Raw genomic sequence first — 27,387 nt, 5'->3', positions numbered from 1 at the left:
AGATGGTAATCGCGTCATTAACAAACAAACGTGGGATGGACAAGTGAAGTTTAAAATTGGGGAAGAGATCTGGCGAACAAAGACGGTTGCTGTTGACCAAATAGAGGAAAGTGGGAGGAGGGTCTCCTTCCATTCTGCCTACAGCTGGATAATAAACGAGGGTCCATCTCCCCGCCCCCGGCTTCCCCCTGTTGTGCGCCAGAAAGGGCCAGAGATAAACTTTTTGCAATAGGCAAATGTGGCATTTATTTATGTGTAACCCTTTGTCGCCTCAAGTGTCCCCAATGGGCCTTTAATTCAAATCCCTGGTTTGATAGGGAGAGATTGATTCGCCCGAGTTTATTTTGATGGAAACAAAGCGCCGCTTGTGCAAGTTTGGAAGGGGCAAAGAGTTCAATGGTTATTGGGGGGAGGGGGCTGGTAAGCCGGATCAAGCAAATCTGAAGGGGTGGGGCGCAGTCAGCTCCTCGGGCAGAAGAGAGGACGGGGCATTCCAGGCTTCCTGAAGCCCTGCTGTTCCTCTTGCGTAGCTTTATGTGGCAACATTCCTTCGATTTTGTTGCTACGAACGTCCCGGCTATAAAAATCTAACCCGATCCTGTCCGTGTTCACTGATCTAAGTGGCTTAGTTCTGGGTAAGCACACCTGAGATCGCAGCCTCACCCTTCAGTCGGCCACACCTCCCTTAGTCCCGGGAAACATCAAGAAGACAGAATGCGGCAATTTTACACACACCAGTTCCAGCCCCCATGAAATCTGTGGGGCTTTCGATCGAGTAAGGATGCAGAGGTCCCTTGCTCCACGAGTCACACAGTGAAACGTACCTTTTTATTCAGACTAATGTCTGAGTTACTTTTCTCCCAGTTGTGATGACGTCATTGAATTTAAGCAGGGGTGCCAACTTGAATAAAATATTGTGGGGGCCCAAGTAAGCCGCACCCACGTAATCGATCACATGACGCAGTGCACACACCTCATTTGAATGGGAATGCCCATCAACTTTGTGGGGGCCCGGCCCCCGCAAATACTTTATTGTGGGGGCCGAAGCCCCCACGGTCCCTAGGAGTTGGCTCCTATGAATGAAAGTGAGCTGGCACCGGGATCATACACTACACTGGATTCGACTATGCAAGTGGGATTCTGCTGTTTTACTCCGAGTAGACCCACTGAAATTAATGAACATGAGCAAGTGAGCGTCATCAACTTCAAGGGGTCTCCTCCGAGTAAAACGTAACTTCGATGCCACCGGAAGTTCCCTGTTGCTGCCACATCCATGTGTTCAATAGGGTCGCAATCTCTATAGGTTGAATCCCAAATCCTTCAGCCTAAATAGCTTTGTGGATCATGCTGTGTTTGCAGTTTATTTCAGTTTAGCCTCCATCAACTTGTAAAAACTGGCATTACGCACTCGGCGTTAGCCCTACAGTCTGACTTAACTCCTGCGTTTCATTCCGGAGTCGGTGGTGCCCCAAGACACCCGCTTGTCTCACAGCAACGAATGGGTCTGGGTGGGGGAGGGGCTCGACAGAATTAAACAGAAGTTTTTACATTTTTAGCAGATTTACCTTAGTGGGACGAAATAAATTTAAAACCAGGACAACAGCTTAAAATGACTTATATAGCACAATAAGGACCTTCCGGTTTCGATTCCCAAGCAGATGCCGATTCCTAACTAATCTGGTTGTGGATTCGAATTTAGTCCCGTGGACATCAAATCCACTTAAATACGAACACTGCAGTGTGAATGGCTTGTGGATTGCGATACATGTTATATCCCGTACATGCTTCCTATGTTAAAATTTGGTCCACAAGTACTTGAAGAAAATTAACTCCGTTTTCATTAAAATAAGTGATCTCACGCTACCTACAGCTCCTGGAAGCCAACATGCAATGGGGTTGGAGAAATGTCTGAATGCACTACGTAAGTACCATGTGAAGTAAAAGCTCATTTAAGGCGGTGACATGAAGCTGACTACAGAGAAAGAGACAGTACTGTGCATGTAGCAGCAGCAACAACAACAAGAAGAAGGTTGTGGCGCCTAACTCTATGATTGCACCTGCTGCCCCCACATCCGTTATGACTGCAGCGTGTTACTTCCACGTAGTCGGTTTAGGAATAGAAGGCACTTGTGTATCTGGAAGCTGTCCTCCAACCCAACTTCGTTTCCCAGGTAAAAAAAATGTTCAGGTGCAAGTAGCCCCATCTGAGCAAGCGTCACGGCCCGTTTATTCCAAGGGAACTTGTTTCCAAATAAACACCCAAACGCAGCAGCTTTTATCCAAATACGTAATCCTGCATTGTGGATAGGACACATTCCCTCACGAAGGAAAGGTTCCTTCTATACAGTTTCTTCTTGTGGTCTAAGTAAAGATGGGGTCTCCCAGTATCCCTAGCGGCTAGAGGCTACAACCCAAATTCACTCTTACATGAGAATTTTGCATGTGAAATAGACCCACAAAAGGTTCTCCAGCCGTCCATTGTAGTGTCGCAGCCCGATCCTACGTATGCTGATTCTGAAGTGCGCCCCACTGAGTTCAAGGGTTGTTCCTCTTCCCCAAAGCTGCAGCCTTCATATACTAGTGTTTGTGCCCTTATTCCCCAGTGATAAGTGTACTTATATGGAAATCAATTGCATTGAAATTAGTTCCAGTTACAGGTAGGTAGCCGTGTTGGTCTGCCATAGTCAAAACAAAATAAAAAATAAAAAAGTCCTTCCAGTAGCACCTTAGAGACCAACTAAGTTTGTTCTTGGTATGAGCTTTCGTGTGCATGCGAAAGCTCATACCAAGAACATATCATACCAGATACATATTTATACATGTATCTGAAGAAGTGTGCATGCACACGAAAGCTCATACCAAGAACAAACTTAGTTGGTCTCAAAGGTGCTACCGGAAGGAATTTTTTTATTTTTTATTTTGTATTGAAATTAGTGTAGGCTTTAGCTCCATTGAAATGCATTTGGGATGGGGTTAATTTTGACCAAGGGCGAGGAAGGGGTCTTAAGAGAGGAAAGTTTTTGGGGCTTAAATAAAGTTGCAGGCTGAGGAACGATCTTCGCTTGAAAATATGCCCTTTGAAGACTCAAAAGTGACAGACGGACCTAGGTTCTAAAGTTGAGCAGAGTTTGGGTTGGGGGAGTTAATCTAACTTTAAAAAAGGAGGGGGGGACTGGAAATCTTTCAAAGCCCTGAGGACTTACCCTCAAGGCCTTATTCAAAGAAAGAGAGAGGAGGGAGGGGGGGAGAACCAGCCTGGCGTTTCGTCACAGGCAATTGTAAAGGGGGTTCAAAGGACCGATCAAACAAGTTGCAGAGTAATCTACATTAAAAGTCCGGATGGCGATGTTACAGCTTGCACCTGCAGGGTGTTTGCTCGCCGAGCCCCTCGCCGAGCTACAAATCATCAGGCGAAAAAGCCGCTTATGCTTCCTCTTTGCTTCTCCCAAGAGTTACAGGGCTTCTTTCCTTTGATGATATTTATACATCTTGTTACAGATAAGAGATTTTTTTTTTGAAAAGGAAAAAGAAAGAAAGAAGAATCTCTGAACACACACACACCAATACGTTTCTGCAAATGGACTCTGTGGGAGTAATCCCGTTGCTCAGTGTCCTTGAAATAACTGGCCAAGCCCCCCCGGGTGAAACAGCGCCCCAGGAGTCCCAACCGGAGGAACCCCATCTCCAATCTTCTGCTGAATTTATCAGGGCCAGAGAGAATTAGGGGCTGAGCCCATATTGCTCCATTGATTTAATGAGGCTGTGTGGTCTGCAGACCTCAGACCGCTTACACCGAAGTAAGCCCGATGATGTCATAGCCGGAGGAAGTCTTTTGGAGAGCTGAAGCTCAGCTCAGCTTAAAAGGGAAAGCTGCTGCTTAACTGCGTGTGCTGATGGGAAACCCCTTTGGACTGCTAGCCTAAGGTTGATATAGACGAGGCGGTTCGCTTTTCCTGGGCTCAGTCTATAGTGAGCCTCCCCACTGAAACAGTCCTACGGAAATGTTTGGAAGGACGACAGTGGCAAACGTCACCTAACCGCAGAACTGCATAACTGACTTAAAAGTTGCCCTGAGTACCACAGAAAGTAGTTGGCTCAATTCTCATACGCAATGCTTTATTAAGTCCTAGATGTAAACCGGCCCAAACCCAAGCAATTTAAATTAACTGGGGATCGAATTATATAGAATACGTGGGACCTTTCCCCGCCTGTGTCTCTCTAGTGGCGGGATACAAATCTTCAAGATCAGGGATCTCCAACAGGTAGATCTCGGGACCCTCCCCCCACCCAAAAAAACTAAACAACTTTGACATCTCAATAAAAGCTCAACAACTTTGGTAGATCACTGCCAGTTTTTTTATAGTGGGACGGGAGCAGATCTCAGTCTCTTGAAAGTTGGACATGCCTGTTCTAGATAAATAAACCTATTCATCTGAAGCCAGATCTAGCAGAAGTGAAGCATTTTTTTCACCTTTCACGAATTTCAGGCGGGCAACTGTCCCATGGAAGATAAATGCGCACGTAGGCTTCACTTTGGATTATTGCATTTTCCTTTTATAATGCCTTTGCTTTTAAACCCAACTACGTATAGTTGTATATATGCACGGCCCCCCAACCCCCCCCCCCAATAATCCTGCTATGCTAATGGAAAGAAGGGGGGAGAAGCTGTCCCTCTGGAGTTTCGCCCTCGATTCTAAACCAGTGGGGCTCGCTTGAAAGTGAAGTTATGGTTTCGGTGCCTGCCAGGTTACTCGGTAGTAAGCGCCAGTGTTCAGTGGGACCTCCATCCAAGTAAGGTTGCCGCCTGAGATCATAGCAATGCAATTCTGGAGTGCCCCCTTTCCTTTCCTAACTCAAGCTGAGCCCCATTTTTGCAAGTCACCCAAAGACCCACCCACCACTCCAAGGGTGATCCCGGTCTTTTTGTTTCCTGTTGTGGGGGAGCGGCTGATTTGCTTCTTTTGAACACACTTTGGGGAGATGAAATCAGGAAAGGAGAGGGAGGAAGGAAGGGAAGGGAAGGGGGAGAATAGGAAATACGAAAACCTCAAAGACCCTGGGAAAAGTTCACGCGAGTTTGGCAATCCAGGAAGGCAGAGAAGAGTTATTTCCTTGCGTGCGGCTCTGTTTGGTTTCTCCCCACTCCAAACCCCAGCAGCAGCTTGCGACATGCCAGCCAAGATCAACATATATCTTTTCCCCTTTGAGCGTCAGCGGAGCGATCAGTAGATCGGTTACTTCTCCTCCGAGTTGCCACCGTAACCGGGGAGACGGAAGGAGAGCTGGGACGTATCGGAACGTTTAAAAGTCCCTGCAAAGATTTTCTCACAGCTGCGGGAGGCGCAAATATGGAAATGAGCTCATTATATGGAGGGAGGGGCAGCAGGCAGTGCCCCTGCTCTCCCTCCTGCTTCCACTACTCCCAATCCTGGGATCATCTGAACACGAAATCAGCCAAAACAAGTCCTCGCCAAGAAGCTACCAACTGCAGTTTCGCCTGTACAAATATGTCAATTTCAACGATTATGTAGCGTTTTGTTTAGCTCGCGCTGAGCGGCTTCTCTCTCTCTCTCCCTGTGTGTGTGTGTCCCTTCGCAGACAGCCGTACCTGTTGTGTTATCATTAACCCTTCGAACGGCGGCAGAGACCTCACAACAATTTAGGGAAAGTGGCAGGGGGGAGATAAGAGACGGCTGGGAGGGAAGTCCTCTTCAGCGAGCGCAAAAAAGAAATGTCATGCAAATTTGCAATTTGCATACCTATTTGCAACGACGCCTTTGCCACCTCCTCCGAAGCAAGTCCGGCTGATTTCAGTGAAATTTACTTTCAAGTAAACGACGAGCCTAATCTATGTGTCTCCAGTCTGACTCACCAATCCTGAATATATTACTTGGAAGAGAGTTGCATTTAAATCAATAGGAGTTGCTTCCAAAAAACTTGCGAGTGGGTTAGTTTAGCCGTGTCTCCACAAATCCAAATGCCTGAAAAAGGGGCAACCGAAAACTTCCTACCTTCCATAAAAGTATTGACAAGTACGGTATAAACGGGAAGATGCGCCATACCAGGAAGGGGGGAAGTCCGTTTGTGTGGAACAACCCAGTCTACACTTGGCGGTTTTTGCAAATTAAAATGGAGACTAGGGAGCCTTGCGAAAACTGGCACAGTGTCCCACCAACCCCCGGGTAAAACTCTGTGTGTGCTTGGAAGTGGTAAGCAAAACACTAAGGCAATCCAATGGATTTGCTCGGTAGAGAGCTCTATCTGGCGCTTCTGGCCGCTTGTTTAGCTCAGCTCTTTACACCCTTGGAGAAGAAGAATGCTATACATCACCCTTTAATCTCCTACTGAGTGAACTCCGGAGCGCATCAAAGCGCGCATTGTTGAACGCTTGGGGGAGAACCAACAAGACTAGGCGGAGGATCGGCATTGTTCCCAAGGCTTGTTGGGGAAAAGTTTTCTAAATAAACTCCTTTCAGCACAGTTAAATTTAAAGGGGTGGCAGTGGATGGGAATTGGGGGAGGGGTGCTGGTCTATTGCCCTCCGTCGCTACTTTCCCAAACAGGTTGGCCGTTGGCGATCCAAGCACGCACTGCCCTGTCCAAAACGTGCACCCAGACTAGGATATATTTGGAGGTCGATGGGAAAGTCAAACCCACAAGCAATTTGGGACTCCATCTTAACCCTCCTGACTGTGGGGTTTAGTGCAATATACTTCTTCAAAATTTGTGTATAATCGATCCTGATGTACTCATCCTTACTCCGAAGTAAACCCCGTTTTAGTGGGGCAATTCCCAAGTATACGAGTTTAGGGATGCAACCTTGAATCTGCAGATATTTCTTTAGGTAGGTCTATCCTATAGGTTTACTAGGAAGTAAACCCTACTGGGATGTTTGGGACATGATTGCAGCTTTATCTGGACCGTGGCATTTTATTGCATAGGCTCAAGCCTGAGACTGGGTTTTGGAGAGGGCTGGACCGAATTCTCTAGCTAAGTATTTCGGAGTCCCTCTCAGATCCACCTTCCCTTTTAATATAAAAGGGCAGCTATACCGGAGTGAGGAGCGTCAGAGATGGGGTTTTTAAAAACCGGGATCCTGTTGCATTGTATGTGTCACTGCGTGTAAACACTGAGGGTCGCCCTAGTGGCAGAAAGCAGGTGTTTTGTTTCTCTGTTGACGGCCCATTAGTATCTCGCATCTTGCTGAGAGTTTGATCAGTTTCACACGAACTGAGAAAAGAGGGGCGGGGGGAGAGAGAGAGATTGAGAGAAGGGCAGCCGCTGCTGCTCCCAGATGAGAAATTGACTAACAGGTAGTTTAATGAACAAAAGGGAGAACAGAAGGCTAAATTCCCCCAGTAAGCAGCAGCCGAACAGACCTGGATATGTTTTCAGGCTGTTCCATTGCTGCAGCGGAACCCGAACTCAACTGGAGCAAAAAGTCTTGCAGTTGCTGCGAAACTGAAGCTTTCTCCGAGTTTGAGGCTGAGCCTCTCGTGCTTATAAACAAAATGAGGCTGAATAAAACAGAAGAAAACAGAAGCACTCACACTGAAGGGGGGAGAGAGAGAGAGAGAGAGAGAGAGAGAGAGAGAGAGAGAGAGAGAGAGAGAGAGAGAGATGGGTAAGGGAAAATCTCTACGAGAGGAAACCATGAGCGCAGTTGTGTGTGAGAGTTTTAAGGACCCGGCATTAATTTGCTGTGTAGTGTGTCCCTTTCTCCTTTCCTGTGAAACCTACCATATAAACAGGCTGTATAGCAACCAGGCACAAGGGGAAAGGGAGGGGGGCTGTTTGTATTTGTTTCTGGAATATTTAGGTTGTTGCTAGGATGTCAGAACAAAACAACAACAACAAAACCCAACCCGAGAGATCTCCCAAAAGTCGGGATGCAGAGGAGGGGCAGAGGGTTTGTGGCAGGGGGAAAGTGCAGACATCTGCTGAAGCTTCCATCTCTAAGCTGGTCATTTCCAGGAGGCAACTTTCTGAAAATCTCCACAATTAGATCTGCATTGTTCTTTCCCAACAACACGGCGCGGAAAGAAAAGGTCCTCTCTGTCGGGGCCAATCCAAGGAAGCGTTTGAGGTTATTAAATAATAAAGCGATTGTGATTTACATTGTGGTGCTGGAAAAAAGGGCCAATTAACCACTGTTATGTTGCCATAAAGATCATATTAACTCGAATTAGTAATCTAACAATACGCTGTTTTAAAAAAGAAAAAAAGGAAAAGGAAAGAGTACAGAAGGGGTGACAATACGGATGTTACTGTTGCATACCGGGTGTGTTGTCTTCCCTGAATTCTTCCTTCCTTTTAAATTCCTTAATAATAATAATAATAATAACAATGATAGTAATAATCAGAAACACGGAAATGCACTTGAAAGATGAATTGAAGCTTCCTGCTAAAAAGATAACAAACAAAACACAGAAGGAAGAAAATTAAAATTAAAATTGGGGGGGGGGGTTATAGGGTATAACCGCGCGTGCGAATATAGGAAGCTCTCCAGCAACGATTGTTTTCAATTAATTCTGAGCCCACCCAAATCTGATTCCCGAGTTCCCGTTTGCAAATGTTTTAGGAATTAATTAATCCTCTAAAGAGGGGGAGGGGAGAGCGGGAGAAATAGGGCTCCTTTATTGCTGTGACTTTTGCAGCTGTGGTATAGTGTGTGTGTGTGTGTGTGTGTTATGCACGCGCACGCACATATAGTTTGCAAGCCCCACATGCAACCCTCGACTTAAATCTACGTGAGAGAAAGCCCAACCCAAACCTAAACCCTCGCCTTAGTGTTCTCCGCCATAATCAAATAATTTTTTTTTTGCTTTAAAGCAGTTATTAGGTTTATAACTCGTTTCCCACTTAAATTTGTGCAACCAACCAAGGCAATCTAAATAGGCTGCAGCAGCCTCGTGGGTACCGCAAGCAGGCATTAATAAGAAGGATTAATTATGGGTGTGTACATCAATGGGGCACAAAGACTATCAAGTAGCGGGGGGGGGGGGAGAGGGGAAAGTCACAGGCAGCCAGTGAGGAGTTGCATTTCGTCTAAGGCAGGCAATCCCCAAACTCGGCCCTCCAGATGTTTTGGGACTACAACTCCCATCATCCCTAGCTAACAGGACCAGTGGTCAGGGATGATGGGAATTGTAGTCCCAAAACATCTGGAGGGCCGAGTTTGGGGATACCTGGTCTAAGGGATGGCGCAGGTTCTCCACGCTGAGGGCAGGCTCTCATCCTAAAGGCATATTTTAGGAGGTAAAATATGCACGGAAGTCAATGCGACTTTATCCCAAGTGGGTATATTTTTAAGGTGTGCCTGCAAAGTGTCCTATTTCCATCGACTGCTTTTAGACTCCGATCCATGACTCAGTTAAGCCGAAATCCTTGAGATGACTGAAGTAATTAACTCTACTGTCTCGATCCACAATTAGTAAAGCCGAAGTCTTTGCGTCAAAACCCTTTTATAAGTCTCTAAATGATTTCATCTTAACTGTGAAGGATTCGGTTTAGTTGAAGTCGATCCGCAGGTCAGTTAAGCCATTTAGGCGGAAGCTTATCAATGGAACTATTAACCCCCTCCACCACAACGTGCCTCTGCCGAAATCGGATCCTTCGTGTTAAGAGCTGAACACTCCTTATTAGCGATTTATCGATAGTGTGGTTAGTGATCAGTCTCTACGTGTCGGTCAGCTTCGCCCGCCCCATCTTTCGACAAGATCTGGGCCTGGTTGGGTTGTGTGCTGAATAGACCCAGCGAGTTTATACGGATAAAGAAAATACGAAATTGGTCGGGTTATGGCCTCGATCCTCAGTCACTTGCGAGGAGGGAGCATCCTTGAAGTCAATGAGGCCACTCTCGAGAAGTGGCGTCAGGTCAGCAATTTATAATGCACCCACTTGTGGGCTGTTGCACTTCGAATGGGTCTCGCTGAAGCTGAGCAGAACACTATTTAATATTTTGTGCCTCTAAAAAAGGGAAAGAACCACGTGAACATGCGCATAACGCTTCCTCAGGGCTTTTTCTTTATGTCTCCCCTAGAAACACAATGCTGGAAAGGGCATTGAAACCGGAGGAGGGAGGGGAAGGAGGGGGTTGTTGCATCTTTCTGGCCCTGTTGATTGTCTCTGGTACCCGGGTTCTCTCTGTTGACATGGAGACGCTCCGAGACCCAGCCTCTCCGTCCTCTGAACAGGAAGAGTCAGCAGAAGAGAACTGCTTTGCCAACCGCTCCAGAAGTTGATGCTATTTGTTACCATAATTCTCCACACACACACACACCCCAAGCCCCTTTTCCGGTTACATGGTTTTTCATAAGCAAACACTTAGCCATTTCCTCGGCGCAATGCATCACCAAGCCCATCCAAAAGGGTCTAATCTGCTTCGCGCAGAAACCAAGCAGTAACAGCCTGGTAGGCTGCCCTTGTGAAGCTAGGAAAATACCTTCTCAGTAACATGCCCCTCCCGCAATAGGAAGAATAGAAGAAGAGAGACGCGAGGGTAGGGTGGGGAGGGGGGTGGACGGGGATCGTCTTTTGCCTTGTTGCGTCTTAATACCCTGATCGTCTCCAAATAAGCCATCAACACTTGCACAAAATGCAAACTTTTCAAGCTCTACCTTCATTCTCTCCCCCTCCCCATCCCGAAATTATGATACGCTGCTCAACTGTAGCCCAACAAAGCAACAACTCGATTATACTGGAATACAAGGCGTTTATTTTCCCGCATATAAGGCTTCAGGTTCCTGGGATTAATTGAGTCACGAAGGAACTGGTCCAAGTTTACTAGTGGATCCATATATCTGGGTTGGGTACACAGATCCAGCCAAAGTGATGCAGGAATCCTTCATTCATGGAAGTCCGCGCGCCTTAAAAGGTTAGCTTAAGTCCCGACTCTGTATATAGATGTAGATATATAGATGTCTTCTAAACATGAGAAGGACATCAGGCTGAAATGAATGAAATTTGCTTCCCTTGTAAGCCTGACACGGTAAGGGGATCTCAGATGCCAGAGACCAACCAACAAACAAGTTAAGATATTCTTCTTGGGGTTCAACTCACAACTGCCTGTGCAATTTTCAGATCACGTAAGCCAAAGTAGACAGGTAGCAGTTACTAAAAAGCCGAGAGTTTGACGAATGCAGCTGTCGATACAGCAACCCTTAATGTATGCAAGTAGATCTAAATCTTACTGAAATCAGTGGGATGACTTTTATCTCAATGTGCTTAACAGCTTAAGTGAAAGCATGTTCCATGGCAGGAACTTGTTCTATTATTTAAACAATTTATATACAGCTTAGCTACAATAGTCCCCAAGCAGTATATAAACACATTTGCATCTATGTGCACTAGACTTTGGGTTCTCAGTCGGCCGAGGCTGAGAGACAGCCCAGCCTGGTCCTTACAGGTAAATGAGCCCCACTGTAGTAGGAGACAGAGTTTCCTATTTCAAAAAGTAGACATATGATTGCAGGCCTCAGCACAAATATTCAAGAGTAAGTCCTGCTTAATTTAGCAGCCCAAGCCTAAACATGCTTATTCAGACCTAAGTCATGTTGAATTTAATGGAGTTTACTCCCAGGTAGATGGGGTTAGGATTGCAAGCCTGAGTATGACTTACTTTAGAGTAAGCATGCACAGCATCAGGCTGCAACTCACACTTTGTTAGACAGAGCTTATATTCAGGTATAGATGTGCAGACTGACCAGGGTGGAAGTCCCATTAAAATTAGTTAATTAAAGGTATCAATAAAATGTGTTTTATGATCAAGACCACAGCGAAATCCATGGAATTTCAAGCAAATTTAAACGTTCATTTGTATACACGGGGCGGGGTGTACAGACTTCCGCCTGCTGGAGCGGATGGGACTGAAAAGGGGGAATGGGCGCCTCTAACGGCAGAATCCGTGCGTGTATGTGTGCGTGTCTACAACCAAAGTTGGAAAATCTCCATTCAGCGTGACAGTTTAAACAACTAAATCAAAATGCTGGTAATGCCCCGTGATTGTAGAGCGACTTCATCCAAGAACTGGGCCTAAGTGAGCCCTGCCTTAAGTCGCGCCTATTGATTTCGACAGGGCAGGTTGCCATCCTAAGCACTTTGAACTGCTGAATTAAAGAAAACACACAAAGAAATATTTGTCTAGTCCTGATCTTTACTTGCCCTGTTGTTCTGAAAGCTTGATATAAATGGCTATAACACCCCCCCCCTTTTGCAATACTGAAGGAAGTTTTTATTAACAGAGTTTTATGCAATCTTTGTAGGCTCGCGTACTCCTGAGGCGTCTAGTTTCATAAACTGGTGATACTTTTAAAGGCTGCGATTTACTTATTTTTAAGTGCCTACCTACGGAGAAAAGGCATCAGATTTTGTGTTAGTGGGAGGAGGGGGGAAGGCCCAAATGTTCATTAAATGAATAACTCCAGCTAGCGTCACCGCATAGACACTTTCTGAACTGAGAACTGTGGAGAAGAGGAGGGGAGGGGGTTAAAGGGGGTGAGAGCCTGAACGTGTTAGCTGATGCCCTGCCGGCTGACAGTGTGTGGTCTATTGTAGGGAATATGCCTCTTCCACTGAACAGAACCTTCTCCCCCTTCCCCCCCTCACGCTTTCCACCCTAGCATTACTGCACCTGCACTGGCTGAGGGAACTGCATCCATTCACCACATCAGCGCAGAAGACATCTTTGACAGCACTCAATTCATTACATTTCTTCCTGCTTTTCAAACCAACCAACCAACACATGCACACGCACTCACCAAATGAGCCTTGCCAGTGAGTGGCAGTCCTCTCCCCTCCCTCCCTCTCTCCCCGCCCTCCCCAAAATCGTACAATAAAGTTGTATGTATGGTGGTGGTGGTGCTCCTTTGGCGATTGCATTAAAAAGTGAAGTAGCTTACGTTAACAACTGGTCTCTCCTTAAAGGCAGCAAGGAAATGAGTTAGGTTTTGTTAGGAGGGGTAACACTTCATAAATGTTCTGTGGTCCAGAAAGAAATTATCACACACACACACACACACACACACACAGTGTGGAGTGGAGAAACTAGAAGTCCAGTATTCTGGTTCTCTTGCAAGTAAGTCCCAGTGACTTGAAAGATAGGGAGGGATTTGTCTTCTGGGGGGGGGGGAGAGAGAATGTGCAACCCCCACTTAAAGACACCCATAAATCAGTAGGGCTAGGTTTATCTCACAAATCAGCCCTCGATACATGTGCGTGAGAATGAGGCGCGGTTTGTGCCCAGGATTAGGAGTAGAGGTTAAATCTCTCCCCTCAAGTTGAGTTGGGATGCGGCTGGAGTGGACACCCAAGAATCCACGCGAGATTAAACACATGTTAACTGGTCGTAAGCGGGTTTTGTTTTATTTACTTAACAGAATGTATATATTTATAACTCGGTTGTAATAAAACCTCTATGCGGCTTACAAGAAATATTAAAAGTATCAGTACAATTCTGGCAAGAGTTCTTCCTGAGCTGGTTGCTCAGAGTCCAGAATGGTATCACCATAAATTCTGCTTCCAAATATCAAGGTCTAGTGTCGTGAGAAAACACACACACCCCACTAAAAAGGGGGGGTATTTCACCAGGGAATGAAAAGTGAAATCTTAAACCAGTGAAGAGGCCCAGAGCTTGCCCGACCCTACACCGGAAGTCAAAGCCACTGAAATCTAAGAAGCTTCCTTTCAAATTTAGCAATAATCGGGGAGCTGAGCTTTGATACAAGTACTCCGGCTCAAGTAGCTTGTGGATTAGGCTGACAAAACCTCTTTTCAAGATCACTTTTAGAGCCCCATTAGGACTGGAAGCTAAGCTTGCATTGTATGCGGTGATCGGACCTAGTGGGTTCCACTGAACAGTTTTCGGCGTCGAAAATTGAAACCAGATTCTGCCCTGCACGTTCAAAAGACCCCGTTAAGCAGATTTGTTCATTTAAAACTAACACAACATAATACCATTCTAAATAAACTCTCTTCCTCCCTTCCCATTTCGTTTCAAAATATCTCAGAGCACACGTCTCCCATAATTAATTCCCCCTCCTCTCCAGAGTAGATCGTGAAAGTTAACGGGACTTATTGAGACAAATGGTTTTGTGGAGCGTAGCCCAAGCTGATTTGAAATGGAAAGCGAGCCTGTATCTCAGGGTCACCAGGAAAGGTGCATGTGTGAGAGAGAAACATTTCAGTTTCCTATACATGGACAGATCCTGAAGCTGAGGCTCCAATGCTTTGGCCACCTCATGAGAAGAGAAGACTCCCTGGAAAAGACCCTGATGTTGGGAAAGAGAAGGGGAAGGGGACGACAGAGGACGAGATGGTTGGACAGTGTTCTCGAAGCTACCAACATGAGTCTGACCAAACTGCGGGAGGCAGTGGAAGTCAGGAGTGCCTGGCGTGCTCTGGTCCATGGAGTCACGAAGAGTCGGACACGACTAAACGAATAAACAACAACAAATACATGGTATATAGACAAACCGCAGTATCGTTTAGAAATATTTAACGGAATCGTTTTTTACTTAAATACTTGATCACTGGACTGAGAAAGATGGAGATGAGGTGTGAGAGAAACCATCTCCAACATCTCCAGCATGGAGATTTCCATGAATATCTCCAACAACTCCCAAATAATCATTGCTTGTGCGAGGGAATTGTATACTGTATAAAATACGGGCTTTGTATGTAAGTGTATTGTGTATGTTTAACTGTCAGCTGCTCTTAGTGGGGAGTCGAAGATTGCGGGTCGCCTGGCAAAAAAAAGAAAAGAAAAACCCTAATAATTTCAAAACATTCAATGGAGCGGCGGTGACGTCACGGGGGTATTAGCATACGAGGAGGGGATAAAGTCAGTGTGGCTGAGGGTGATAAGGCCCCTCCTGAGGAATTCTCCGCTTGTTTTAATACATTAATTATTTCGCCGCTGTCCGCAAGTTTTTGCCATTTATAAGAGCTTAAGCCTTCTAGTGGAGAAAGGACTGGGCGGGTTAAGGGTGCAAAGAATCCCTTTGCAGAATGTCTTATAGGTCGGCGAGCGGGAGGAATTGCTCAGGGGAATATCACGCCCGTCCCCTCCTCTTAAAAAATAAGTGCGATTTTGGAGAAGGAAAGCCATAGGTTGCTATATTGCTCCTTTTGAAATATGGATGGGGTACTGAGTAGTAATCCGTACTATTTATGTACATACAGGCTACCTGCGACACATCCTACAGCCCGGGATATGTCCTGGGCTAGGGAAGTGGGGAGGACAGCTCTGCCTCACTGGGAGAGGTCTTTCCCCGGCTCTGGTATGGAGCCCTTGCAGGATCGCAGCCCGAAGATGCTTAAATGGGATGCAGCACAGGATAGGTGCTGTATTGCGCTGATGTAAATAAAGATGTTCCCTAGCGACAGGGGAAGTCTCAGCACCTCCGTCCTCTTCCCAGTCCCATCGGAAGGAAGCTGATTCTGCCGCTCGGTCACTTCTCAAGTGTTGTTATATAAAACTTACTTTTCACACACACACACACGTATGTGTATATAGATCTCGCCTTGTTCTTCCACTCTCAAAGGAACGCCCATTAATTTTAGGCAAATTTATTTGGAGTAAATCCTATTCCGGTCAGTGGGATTTACTTCTGGGTAAGCACGCTCAGGATTGAGATGCCCGTCTGATCAGATGCGGTTGGGAATAATAAGGGGGGGGGCGACTGGAGAGAGGATCTTCATGGGCTGATCCATTGCCCCGGTTAAGCTGCATGTCTCTTCGAATTCGGAGATCTCTCCTAAGCACATTTCTGGAGCAGTTGCAACGCTTCCCAGGGAACCTCCATCGCATAGCAATGCCTAACAGTTCAGCTTAACTGCGCGACGGATCCTGGCTGAACAGCTGGCAAGGAAACAAAAGACCCAAGAGGCGATAATGCAGAGCCAAATTCTGCCCCGCTTTATGAAGGGGCATCTCAAGGGGGAGGCAGTGAGATGGGCCCTTCACTGTCCGCCGGGGATTCCCTCAAATCATGTTCCGACAGCAAAGGGATTAGAACGCAGAGATATAATTTTGTACTGAGGGAATGAGAATGGCAGGTTCGCAGGGCCCTCTTAGCAGCAGCCCCGGGGTGTTCTCCGGAGCCTGCAGCGGTGATGGCCTCTGTCCTGAACTGGACTCGAACCCGCCTTGGCTGGTGACATCCGCGACAAGCGTCCCAAAAAATCCTTCCTAGTCTCATTACGCTCACATTAACACTTCTAAAAGAAGACCTGCGAAGACACGTGCTACAAATGCGAACGAAAAAACGCCCAGGAAACCGCGCGAACTATGGCATGCATTCCTGCATTTGACACCCTAGGCGCATAATGTTACTAAGGTCAATGGGACTTCTCCAGTGCGAAATGTTTTCTATTTGCCAAAGAGTTGTGACGTTGGTGCGTCTGTCCAGCGCACATACCGAACCCTCAAGATATCATATAGGCCTCACTAAAAACAACAGGAAGACTCCGATGGGTCTGGATTGCGACCTGGATCCACAACCTGGATCCACAAACCAACCACTTAACTGAAGCTCTAGGGTTTGAGCTGATGGGCTGTCCCTTCCTGAACATATACAATACTGCCCCAACCCTCCTGATCGCAGTCATATGCAAGTTTACTCAGAAGAAAATCCCATTGAAATCAATGATATTTCGTCACAGGCCTGGTTTGGAGCATAGCCCTAAAAGTGTTTAGGACTGTGTCGACAATCCTTCTTTACACAAGTGGTTTACAACTGGGACAAGTGCAATTATTTCTGTCTGTGATTATATATATACACATACAGACAGATACCTAAACCTAGATGTTGCCTTATTATCATAGCTGTACTATGTAAGTGAAAGTACAGGTGTAGGGAGAGGAAAGAATCAAAATCCATTCCAAGTAATGGGATGTGTGGATCGTATCGGCACAGCCCATCTTCACTTCCCACTTGACGCCAGTGGCAAAATTCCTACTAATTTAAATGGGTCTGCATTGCATTCACAAACAGCTTATAAGTATATGATAAACACAACACTGAAATACACAGAAGACAGGCAGGTGTTCACAAGCCAGTGCAACACAACTATTCTTTCTTGGTCAGGTTAGAAGAGCAGTTTCTAAATTTGAAACATGCCACCCCACTCCAAATCTCAGGAGTGTTTGAACGCGCAAACTCAGCCCTTTCCATACAAAGGATCATCGCAGACATTTGAAATGTACTTCCCTCTTATGTACCTAAAATCCGATAACTAAGGTTCTCTTCGCAGGTGAGGTGTTTTGCCTACAAACTATAATAGAAATGTGAAAGCCACAAATTCTGAAGAGTGGCGCAAATATAGGGCTCTGGAAACTAATTGTTTCAAGTAATCTATATTTTTAACAAGGGGAAATAAGTGAGAATTATTGGGGAAAAGAGGCTGGTTGGAGAGGCTTTTCATCGTTTAATCCGTCACCTTTTCAAATAAAGTAACGCAAACTAAGGGATGTAACAGCGAAAACTTAAAAGCTGAACACAGAATGCATTAGAGAGCGGGATAGCAGGTTCTGCAGCATGAGTTAACTAGCGGCTAGGCATTCCCATAATCTCTATTGCTCCTCACAAACACTGAAGTTATTATTCAGAGCTACTTCACGTTTGAGTACTTTAACTAAATCTCTCATTCATTCATTCATTCATTTTAAAAAGGGTTTTAACCCAGGTGTAGAAACTGTAAATTTCTCTCTACCGTTTTCTTCCCCACGATGACTAGATACAGTCGATGCGGCATGCCCATATGATAAATATGAGTAGTACAGTTTGGGGTTGAAATTATATATATAATATGTAACACACACACACACACACTTCTACCGCACGCCAGTTTCAACACAGTGTATAGTTTACCTGCATGTAAAACAATTAACCGCGTCAGCTTGTCACCTTCAGAACACCAGGGACACAAGTGAAATGTACGAGAGGGAAATTGACCGGGGTTGTTCCTCAGCTGCCAAGGTGACAACTTGAATTACATTCGTAATGGAAAGGGGCTACTTTCCCCTCGATGCTAATTTGACCTTCAGAGAAAACACGCTCTCTAGCATTTACTTAAGGGGGGAAAAACGAGGAAAGCAACATCAAAACGATATGTAGGCTAAAGAAGAAGACAACGTAAGATCGCATCTGGCCTTTTAACTCTTTGCAAATGGAACTTGTTTCCCCAGAAGTTAAAAAAATGAGCATCACATTGTCTATGGCTGAGTTTGTGGGAAATGGGGCGAGGGGAGTTAGTTTATATGTGTGGGTATAAAACTAATATTACTAACTTGCTGGCACAATCAAACTTCAATCTCGGAACTATTAGCTTAAAACTACCAGCAACTGAAAAGGAAACCCGAAACACACAAAGGATCTGTTTAATTTTCTTCCTCCAGTGGGCTAAAATGAGGACCCCATCACTATGCACTTAAATGTTATTCCTTGTCTCCCTGAGGCGTTTGATCAGTTCTTTTCCCACGTGAGGAAACTGGCAGTTCCAAGGCCGTCAGTGGAACTCTCATAACAAAAGTCCTTAAAAGCTGATTGAATTGGGCATATAATTACTGCTTACACACACACACCCTCCTATCCTTTGCAGCTTATCTCTTATTCATGCAACATATATTGTCACCTAATCTCACCCTCAATATTGCGCTCCGCCAGAACCCCAGAGTCGTCTGCGACTGGACTTAACTGTCAGGGGTCCTTTTACCTTTACCTTTACCACCACAACAACTACTATGACAAATTCCTTCCCGGCAGAAATTAGCCAAAGCCTCGTATCTGTCGCAAAGCAAAGAGCCAAGGTGAAAAAGTGTGGGAAATGGAAGGGGTTAGTTATTTAAAGGTGGATTTCTGATTACTCTTCCCCAGAGTTTAGGGAGTCATTGCAATCTGCGTCTTCCCCCAAGGAAGGATGCTTTGAATAAGTTTTGTTTTGTTTACTTACATCATGGGAACTATAAAGTATACACTTTGGTCTTAAGGTATTTACTTAGCCGGAAGTCCAGAATTGGCTTACTAGTAGGCTTAGCCAGAATTGACTTACTAGTAGGGCTGCAATATGGCCACATTTTCTTGGGAGTAAGTGTTACTGAATTCAGCAGGACTCCTCAGTAAATCTATATAGGACTGGGCTGTGTGATGAGGACCTCAGCTCTGATTATTTTAGTACCTGAAGACAATATCAAAACCTGATTCCATGCATGTGAGTCAAACTGAATTCAATAGGAGTAACGCCACATACCTAATCATTACTGATTAATCAAGAATGAATTAAAATACATCTAATCTTTCTGTCATAGTATATTATGTGTGTACATATCACACAAGTATACTCCAAAGTGCAATACAGATGCCTTAAACCGAGACTCACTTCATAATGTCTTTTCTGGGTACTTTGAATATCTACCTACCTAATACAGATACCCAATAAAAATGCTCTCTATACAATTGCCAGCTCTGGCTTTTATGCCCAGAATAGCTGTAGGATTTATATAGATATATCTGTATTTTCACATCTGTATTTAAAATAGGCAGATGCCTAGGAGGAGCTACCGCAGCCTATCCCACAGACCAAAAATAAAAATAAAAAATCAAACCACCTCCCGGCTCTATGCTCAATTGCACGGCCCTTGTTGGAAGAGAGAAGCCCGAAGTACCTTAAAAGCCGAAATCTGTTTGCCGTCCAGATTCAGGCAGCCATTCCCCAACCCCCCTTGAATCTTGGAGGCCAGCCTTGCTTGCTTCTGGGTTTGTGTTCAGAGCTGGATGGAGAAGCTTGGGAGGGGGTGGGGTGGAGAGAGATCCTCCAGAGATTGCTCTACCGCAAGAATTTGTCGCTTGGAGGAATAAGTACAGCTATTACAACCAAATCTACTAGCAGTCTAAATAATTAATTGAACCATTGCTCTTTGACCCTTGCAAAGTCCAATAGGGACCCGTTTGTAGTAATAATACCCCCCAAACGAGCCCTTGTCAAATATTCATTTAGTGGTTAATTCGAGCCATTTCCCCTTGGGACAGCCTGTAATACCAGCCTCTCCGGCTTGCCAAGAAACCCTGTTAATCTACCTCTCCAGGTCAGCAAAATATTTTAACACCCCGTCCTTAAAATGCTATCAAAACAACAACAACAATAATAATAATCCCCCCCCCCAAAAAATCACAGGGGATATCCTAATCTTTATCCATGGGTCTGTCTATTTGCTGGGGGTAGGCTTAAGGAAATGTGACACTCCATCTTCTGCCACCCCACATCCAAGCAACGTGCCTATTTTTAAAAGGAGAAGAAATATAGGTGGAGAGACCAGCCCTTAAAAAGGATCATGAGCTCCACTTAAAAGGGATCTGAGGAAAATATATTTCTACACACTGAAGGAGCAAAACAGGGGCGTTTAAACAACTGTTATTCCTATATTTCAGAGATAGGAGGGAAATCGAAAATGCTGCCTCATATTTGTTAAAGCGGCTGAATAAGGGGGGGGGGGAGCCCTTTCTAGATTTGCATGAATAACGTTTTTGCTCAGTTCATTTAACTGTGCCTATCACACGGCCTCAATCACTGCAAGAGAGCGGATTTCAAATGCGTTTTCTTAATCGCGCATACAAAAGCTCGTTATAATTTTAATAATAATAATAATTTTTGTCACCTCACAGTTTGGAATGGAGGGGGAAGGTGGCAGAATTCATTAAGCAAATTTTGTTTAAAAGCAAATGATATCTGTGGCCCTGGATGTATTTGCAAGCGTTCACCTAACAACCCCGCCACGTCGCCCAGTTCTTTGACGCCGGATTCAAACTAAACTCTCCGCTCTCCCTTCCAGATAATCAACTAAAATTAACAACAACAATAACAAGTGTCGAATTCGGTAGTAGGGGATGAGAGAATTATCGTGAAAAGTGTACTTTCAACAATTTGAAATGTGAGCGAAAGGGGAGGAGAGCTTTTTACCACGTGAAGAATCCCTCCTGGGCGCGTTTACCATCGCAAGCAAATCCTTCAAGACCGTTTTACATTCATAAATGTGGGGAGGAAATCGGGGCGGAGGACTTAGAATTCCAAATATTAATTTAACCCTTCTGTCCTATTCCTTTCTGGAAAGCGAGCAGATCGCTCCTGAGCGCCCAGTAGCCCAAAGAGGACTGAAATCCTGCGTGTGAGACTCTTTGTAGAGCGGCCTTCTAGAAAGCAAGGCCTGCAATCAAACCCACCGATTGTAGTTTGCAAATTGTGGAGTCACACAAAGGGCTGGTGGAGAGGGTTTCAAGAATTCAATAAAATGCCCCGGACTTTTGTAATTAAACACCTTGCTCCTAAGAACCCGAAATTAAGCACTTTTACGGGGAAGAACCTCACTCACATCAGTGGCACTTGATTCCGAGTGAACAGGTCCCTAAGAACACATTGCAAGGATGTACAGTCATGGGACTGACTTTCCAGCAAGCTGTGTCCTAATTCTTGCCTTGGAGCCCGGTTTGGAACAGATTTACTGGAAATTCCCTCCCAGTAAGTATTTTTAGGGTCTGTTAGGAAGCCGTCCAAGCACACGGTGCCACTTTCCCAAATAAATGGATTTCAGCTGAGATGCCAGTAAGCGGCCTAAGCTAGCAGCTAAGGAAGAATCTCTCAAATAAATGAATAAATTGAAACAGCTAACAATTGCCATTCGTTGAGAAATAATAGATTACTGAGGAATAATTAAACATTTGCTTCTTCAGCTTTTTAAAAACAATTGTACGATTTCCTCCAAAACGTTCTACTATGAAATAGCTTTCAGAAATCCTAAACAACAGTATTCATTTTTGGTTCGGGTGGTGAAATGTATAGGAAATTTGCTGTATGTAGGAAGGAAATGGCTCTATAGTGCCTGAAGGATTTCCAGAGTGAAATCTAGTCTGCGCCAGTGTCTTAAGCTTCTGGCGAGGGCTCTACCGTACAGGCCCGGATTTATTCCATTTTCACCCCAGATTTGGCATTAGTTTTTCCATTGATTACCATAGAACATACTTCTCTATAACATAGCTGTCAACTTTTTCCCCTTTTTAAGGGAAATTCCCTTATTCCGAATAGGATTCCTCGCAAGAAAAGGGAAAAGTTGACAGCTATGCTCTATAAGCCTGTTTAAAATGCAAACCACGATTTACAAAACTCTCACTTTCACGATCCTCAGGCATTTGTCTGCAAGAATAGCGGCCCAGTCCTAAATACCTATACTTGAAAATAAGCCCTATTGATTTTCATCGGGCTTTACTTCCGCATAAGTTATTTTAGGATTGCAAATAAAGTCCCATTGATTTCAGTAGAATTTACCCAACAAGCAGGTGCATTACAAACGGAGAGATGTGGGAAAGCAGATATCTTTAAAAACTAAGACTCGACATACTTTTTCTTACTTTTAAAAAAGTATATTAAAGAGTACAATGAAAATAACAGCATAAAGTTAAACAAGATATACCTCTCTGCCAGACGAAGTTGTCTTCTTTAATGTGCGTTTTGGAGGGGTGGGAGAGGGCTTGAGTTTCGCAGCTTTTTCCTGAAACTGACTGCTACACCTCGCTGGTGAATTATGAACTAGGAAGAGAGAGCTTTTTTGAAAGCCTATGGCATTACAAAATTGAATAGATTATTATTCTCAGTATTATGGCTTACATTTAAATCCACCCCACCCCACCCCCTCGCCCTGGCTTTCTCTTTCCCCACCTCCTCAAAGACCCCAAACTCCCTCCTCTGCAATGCAAAAACAAACCAGGGAAAGTTTAGAAAGGCACAAAGAGCTGCCCATTTTTGCGTTGTTGTGGTGCAATTGTCTTGAAACCGCGACTTTGCAATTTCCGCAAAACACACCAGCACACACGCACACCCCAGCCAACCAAACCTCAAGTCCATTTTCTCCCAAAGCACAGCGCTTCAAGCGGAGATCGCCCTGCTTACGAGGGAAGTTAAGAGAGCCACGCACCTCGATCGCTTCCTACTTCTGCTGGTTCTCCTCGCGTTAACAGTCCAGCCTCATCTGAACTCCGGGGGCTTTGGTCAGCTTTCAGGTGGCAACAAGTGGTCGTTTCTTCCAGCAGCGAAAATCGCCCAACCGACTTTCTATGCCATGTTAGTTTTCTCATTTATTATAGCAGAAGAAAAGTGTCACTTACAGTCGGCTGCATTTTCCCTTGTCGAAGGATTACTCACTTCATATAGTTATCTGGGTCACATCCAATTTCAGGCCTCGCATTATTTTAAGTAGAAACTAATTGGCATTGAAATTACCTTCTGAAAACAAAGCAGGAAAATATTTCCTCATTCCTAGAGTTTTATGCTACAATATTATTTATCACACCAGTTTATAACTGGTCCTTGAGCAGTACGGAATAAAAAAAACATATTCATCCTGCTTTCTGAAAATAAATCGAAGACTCAAGTGTTATTTCAGTGTCCATATTTCAAAAATTTATTTATCTCAAACTGCATAATGGAGTAAAAACTTAACTCAAATATGTACCTGTTTATAAGGACGGTATTAGTTAATATATATATGTGTGTATATATACATATCCATGTATATGTATATATACATGTATATATATATGTATGTATGTATATGTGTGTGTCTATATATATAATATACATATATGCACACCCACATACACATGGACTGCCGGCGGACTGATTTCAGATAATACACAGCCGAGTACAACTACGGGAAATGAGGAGGGACAAAAATTAAAAGAACTTAAGATAGCGTCACAATAAATTTACAGAAATATTACAAACCATAAGAAAATATTTCAAACACAAGAATTTCAGATTGTTTTGCTGTCGTTTTAGCTGAACAAGAGAAAGTTTGAAAACAAAAAAGCTATTTAAATTAACAAATGTGTGTGAACCTGCAAGACAATTTTGCTTTTTAAACAACGTGTAAAAAATGTAGTACACCCTAAACTTTTGCCCTTTTATATAAAAAAACAGTTCCAGTTCAATGGTATGCAAGTACTTATTCTATTTATTTTTTACCTTTTGTACAATTGCTAAAACAATTAAAACGTCCAGATTTTTGTTTTAAAATAAAATTCAGCTTCCTTTTTTGTGCAGCTGCTATAAATCCATCTATCCAATTATCAGAGCATCTTAAGTAGACTCTGATGTATTTTAAAAATAATTGGCAAATTCTCAAGGTCCCCCCCCCTCTTTTTAATATAAACAATGGGCTTTTCGATTGCCATGTTTATTTTGATAAATACTGTACAAAAGTTGCTTGCAAATATTAAAACATTTCCCCCCATTTCCCAGTCTCCTTCCCTTCCCCCCTCCCGCCTTCCTACGTCGCTTTCTGGAGTCTAGTTCTAAAGATTATGGGTCAAGACTTTATTTTTTACTTTTAAAAACCTTTTCTGCAAAGTACCATTTCCATAGGAACTTCGGGGGTGGGGGTGGGAGGGATGGGGGAAGAACAGGTTTGGTGGAGTCGGATCCCTTTCCAAAGGAGAGGGAGGGAGAAAACAAAAATAAAAAGATCTATACAAGTTCCTTGATGGGTTTGGATTTTTTCTTTTTTTGTATCTGATTGGTTTCTCCCTACCCAGTTATTCTCTGTACAAAAATAGTGTCCCCCCCAGAAAAAGAGGACAGGAAGGGGAGAAAGGGGGGGGGAGTCAGAAGTTCAGAATTTCTAATAAAAGTTTGTTGCTCGGTCTAGATTTCTCGCCCTCGCCTTCCTTGCGTCTCGCCCACCCCCCGTGGGTCTTACATATGGGAGAGCGGGAGCGTGCCGTTTATGGCCGTGCCGGGCACAGGTGCGTTCTGGTAATGCTGCGACATGTGCAGTCTGCTGGAGGCGGCCGGCTCCGCCACTTCAGGCCCGGGCAGGTACATGCTGATCATGTCCCGGAGGTCTCCGGTTTGGCACGGAGCCCTGGAATGGGAAGAAGACGTGACCACGGGGGGACTGGAGCTGGACTCCGTCTTGACCACGGATCCCATGGAGCCCAGGCTCATCCCCGGGGTCCCCTGCTGCGAATAGGACATGCTGCTGTAGGTGGGCGAGCCGTTCATGTAAGTCTGAGAGCCCGCCATGGAGTTGTACTGCAAGGCGCTCACGTCGTAGCGGTGCATGGGCTGCATTTGCGCGGCGGCGGCGGCGGCCGCGGCGTTGTGCGCGTTCAGGCCCGGGTGCTGCGGGTAGCCCAACTGCTCCTGCATCATCCCGTAGCCGCCGTTGGTCCAGCCGTTCATGTGCGCGTAGCTGTCCATCCGCTGGTTGACTCCGGCAGCGCCCAGCGTGGCCCCCACGCCGACCCCCGCGCCCATGGAGTTGGAGCCCGGCGCCAGCAACCCGCCCGGCAAAGTGTACTTATCCTTCTTCATCAGCGTCTTGGTTTTCCTCCGGGGTCGGTATTTATAATCCGGGTGTTCCTTCATGTGCAAGGCGCGCAGCCGCTTGGCTTCGTCGATGAAAGGTCTCTTCTCCGCCTCGGAGAGAAGTTTCCACTCGGCCCCGAGGCGCTTGCTGATCTCCGAGTTGTGCATCTTGGGGTTCTCCTGCGCCATCTTCCGCCGCTGGCCCCGGGACCACACCATGAAGGCGTTCATGGGTCTCTTGACCCGATCCGGGCTGTTCTTCTGGTTGTTGGCCCCGGAATTACTGTTGCCCCCCGCGCCTCCCCCCGCTGTCTGCTGGGGGGCGGGAGGCTTCAGTTCGGTTTCCATCATGTTGTACATTCAAACGGCTTTTTTCGGCCGAGGGGGCGCAGCAACGGGCGGCCGGGAGGTGTCGGAATGGTGGTGGGCAAACAAACCAACGCGGCTTCGAGGAACTCCGACTATTAAAAAGCACACCGGCGCATAGAGAGAGGGAGAGGGAGAGAGGAATCCGACAATCGCCCCCCAAAAAATAAAATGAAGGGGGTGTAGGTGAGACAAAAGCGAAGAGGAAAGACAGCCGACAGGAGCTCGAGAGTGTCCCAACCTGGACTTGTCTTCTCTGGGAGGGGGGAGGGAGGGGAGAGCTCCCCCTCCAAAACAGATCCTCCCCCGATCGGATCAACACCGGGATCTTCCTCCCTCTGCAAGCAGCCCACGGACGACTATTCAAGCAGGAGAAGCATAACAAAGAAGGCTTGGAGAGTCTTGATTGAGAAACTTCTTCCTGGTCCGTTTCCCCTCCTTTCTTTCTTGTGATTCTTTCCTTCTTTTCTCTCTCTTTCTGTATCTCTTTAAGACTAAAAGTCCCTTTCCCCCCTTTTTGTTGTTGTTGTTTTTGTGTGTGTGTGTGTTTTCCCCTCCTAAACACTCACTCTCACACTCTCTCCCTCTGTCTTTCTCTCTCTCTCTCTGCCTTGACAACTCCTGATACTTTTTTGAACAAGTTAATAGACAACCATCCATGTGATGGGGGGCTTGTCAGGGAATAAATGCGTTTGCCCCGGCCAATCAGCGCCCGCCGGCTCCTCCACTGAGCACAAGCCTCGACATGGAGTTTTGCATGAAAGGGGGCGGGGCTTCCCGCGCGCCAGCCGGGACAGCTCGGCTTGGGGAAGCGGGAAGAGAGAGAGAGACAGCGAAGGAGGGCGAGGAGGAGGACGAGGAGGCGGGTCTTCGAGGCAGCCACTGAAAGGGCCCCTTGGAGCTCCTCTTACAAGCAACAGGTCACACACGCCTTGAGGAGGAAGTGTGTAAATAACATTCTTGCGACATTAAAAACAAAACAACAAAAAGCCCCACTCCGCAACAACTTGATGTTGACTTGAGACTGAGTGAGGAAGGTTGCAACTCCCCCCTCTTTATTTTCATTTTTTGCGTGACAGATGGGGGGGGTGGGGAGAGAAGGAAAGGAAGCAATCCCGCTCCTGAAGGCTCCTTCTTAGGATTTTAGCAGGACAAGTGACCTGTTAATTTGGCTTCCTTTTCCCAATTGCTCAGCTCCCCCATAACAACGCCTCTACGACCAGCGCAGGCTGCTAACACGAAACGCAAGGAGCCCCCCCAAATAGTCCCCACTGCTTTTATAAGGACCTCGTTTGCTGCCCAAGACTGCTGACAGCCCCTCCTGCAAAATAAAGCCCCTCCGCTAGGCCTAGACGCCTTCTGCTCCAACCGACCTGACCCCTTATGCCTTCTCCGCTAAGGTTGCCATCGTTCTGTTGGCTGTGCAACCAAGTTTACTAGAAAATAAGGCCCATGGTGGCACCCAGCGCACTTAGGAGCAGATAACTGGGCAGAACTCAGCCTCGGCAAGAGCAGCAGACCTCTCCTGGTCCTGCTGATGCACAAGGCTGCGATGACCTCCCTGCACGCTCACATGAGGTACTCACACCGCAGGCAAGGGGACATATTTCTTAGTAAACTTGTGTATGGCTGGGTTCTTGGGCTATTACTGCGACCGAGGGCTACAGC

General features: G+C 45.7%; 2 protein-coding genes and 1 long non-coding RNA gene across 3 annotated transcripts in view; all 3 read right to left on the bottom strand.

The window, feature by feature from the left end:
• The window catches only part of LOC117047504, a 30,633-nt gene extending 7,974 nt beyond the window's left edge, over window positions 1–22,659 (bottom strand). The window contains exons 1-2 of the long non-coding RNA XR_004426689.1: window positions 22,460–22,659; window positions 19,664–19,843 (exon numbers count right to left, since the gene is read on the bottom strand). This is a non-coding gene — a long non-coding RNA (uncharacterized LOC117047504). The remainder of the gene's footprint in view (window positions 1–19,663; window positions 19,844–22,459) is intronic.
• A 763-nt stretch (window positions 22,660–23,422) lies between these two features.
• LOC117047501 (transcription factor SOX-2) lies at window positions 23,423–25,854 on the bottom strand. Its single transcript, XM_033150720.1, has one exon. The coding sequence runs from the start codon at window positions 25,711–25,713 to the stop codon at window positions 24,739–24,741; it is 975 nt and encodes a 324-aa protein (XP_033006611.1). The 5' UTR covers window positions 25,714–25,854; the 3' UTR covers window positions 23,423–24,738.
• SOX2 (SRY-box transcription factor 2) lies at window positions 24,739–25,704 on the bottom strand. Its single transcript, XM_033148192.1, has one exon. It carries the CDS (start codon window positions 25,702–25,704, stop codon window positions 24,739–24,741), a length of 966 nt encoding a protein of 321 aa, XP_033004083.1.
• Window positions 25,855–27,387: the final 1,533 nt, after the last annotated feature.

The sequence above is a fragment of the Lacerta agilis genome, chromosome 5 (genome assembly GCF_009819535.1).
Source record: "Lacerta agilis isolate rLacAgi1 chromosome 5, rLacAgi1.pri, whole genome shotgun sequence".
Lineage (NCBI taxonomy): Eukaryota > Metazoa > Chordata > Lepidosauria > Squamata > Lacertidae > Lacerta > Lacerta agilis.
The sequence above is the reverse complement of the archived record's forward strand: the minus strand, read 5'-3'. Positions and strand labels throughout refer to the sequence as shown.

What these genes read in the sequence shown, in the direction of transcription:
- SOX2 (XM_033148192.1), bottom strand. Translation starts at nt 25,704, where the DNA reads ATGATGGAAACCGAACTGAAGCCTCCCGCCCCCCAGCAGACAGCGGGG.
- LOC117047501 (XM_033150720.1), bottom strand. Translation starts at nt 25,713, where the DNA reads ATGTACAACATGATGGAAACCGAACTGAAGCCTCCCGCCCCCCAGCAG.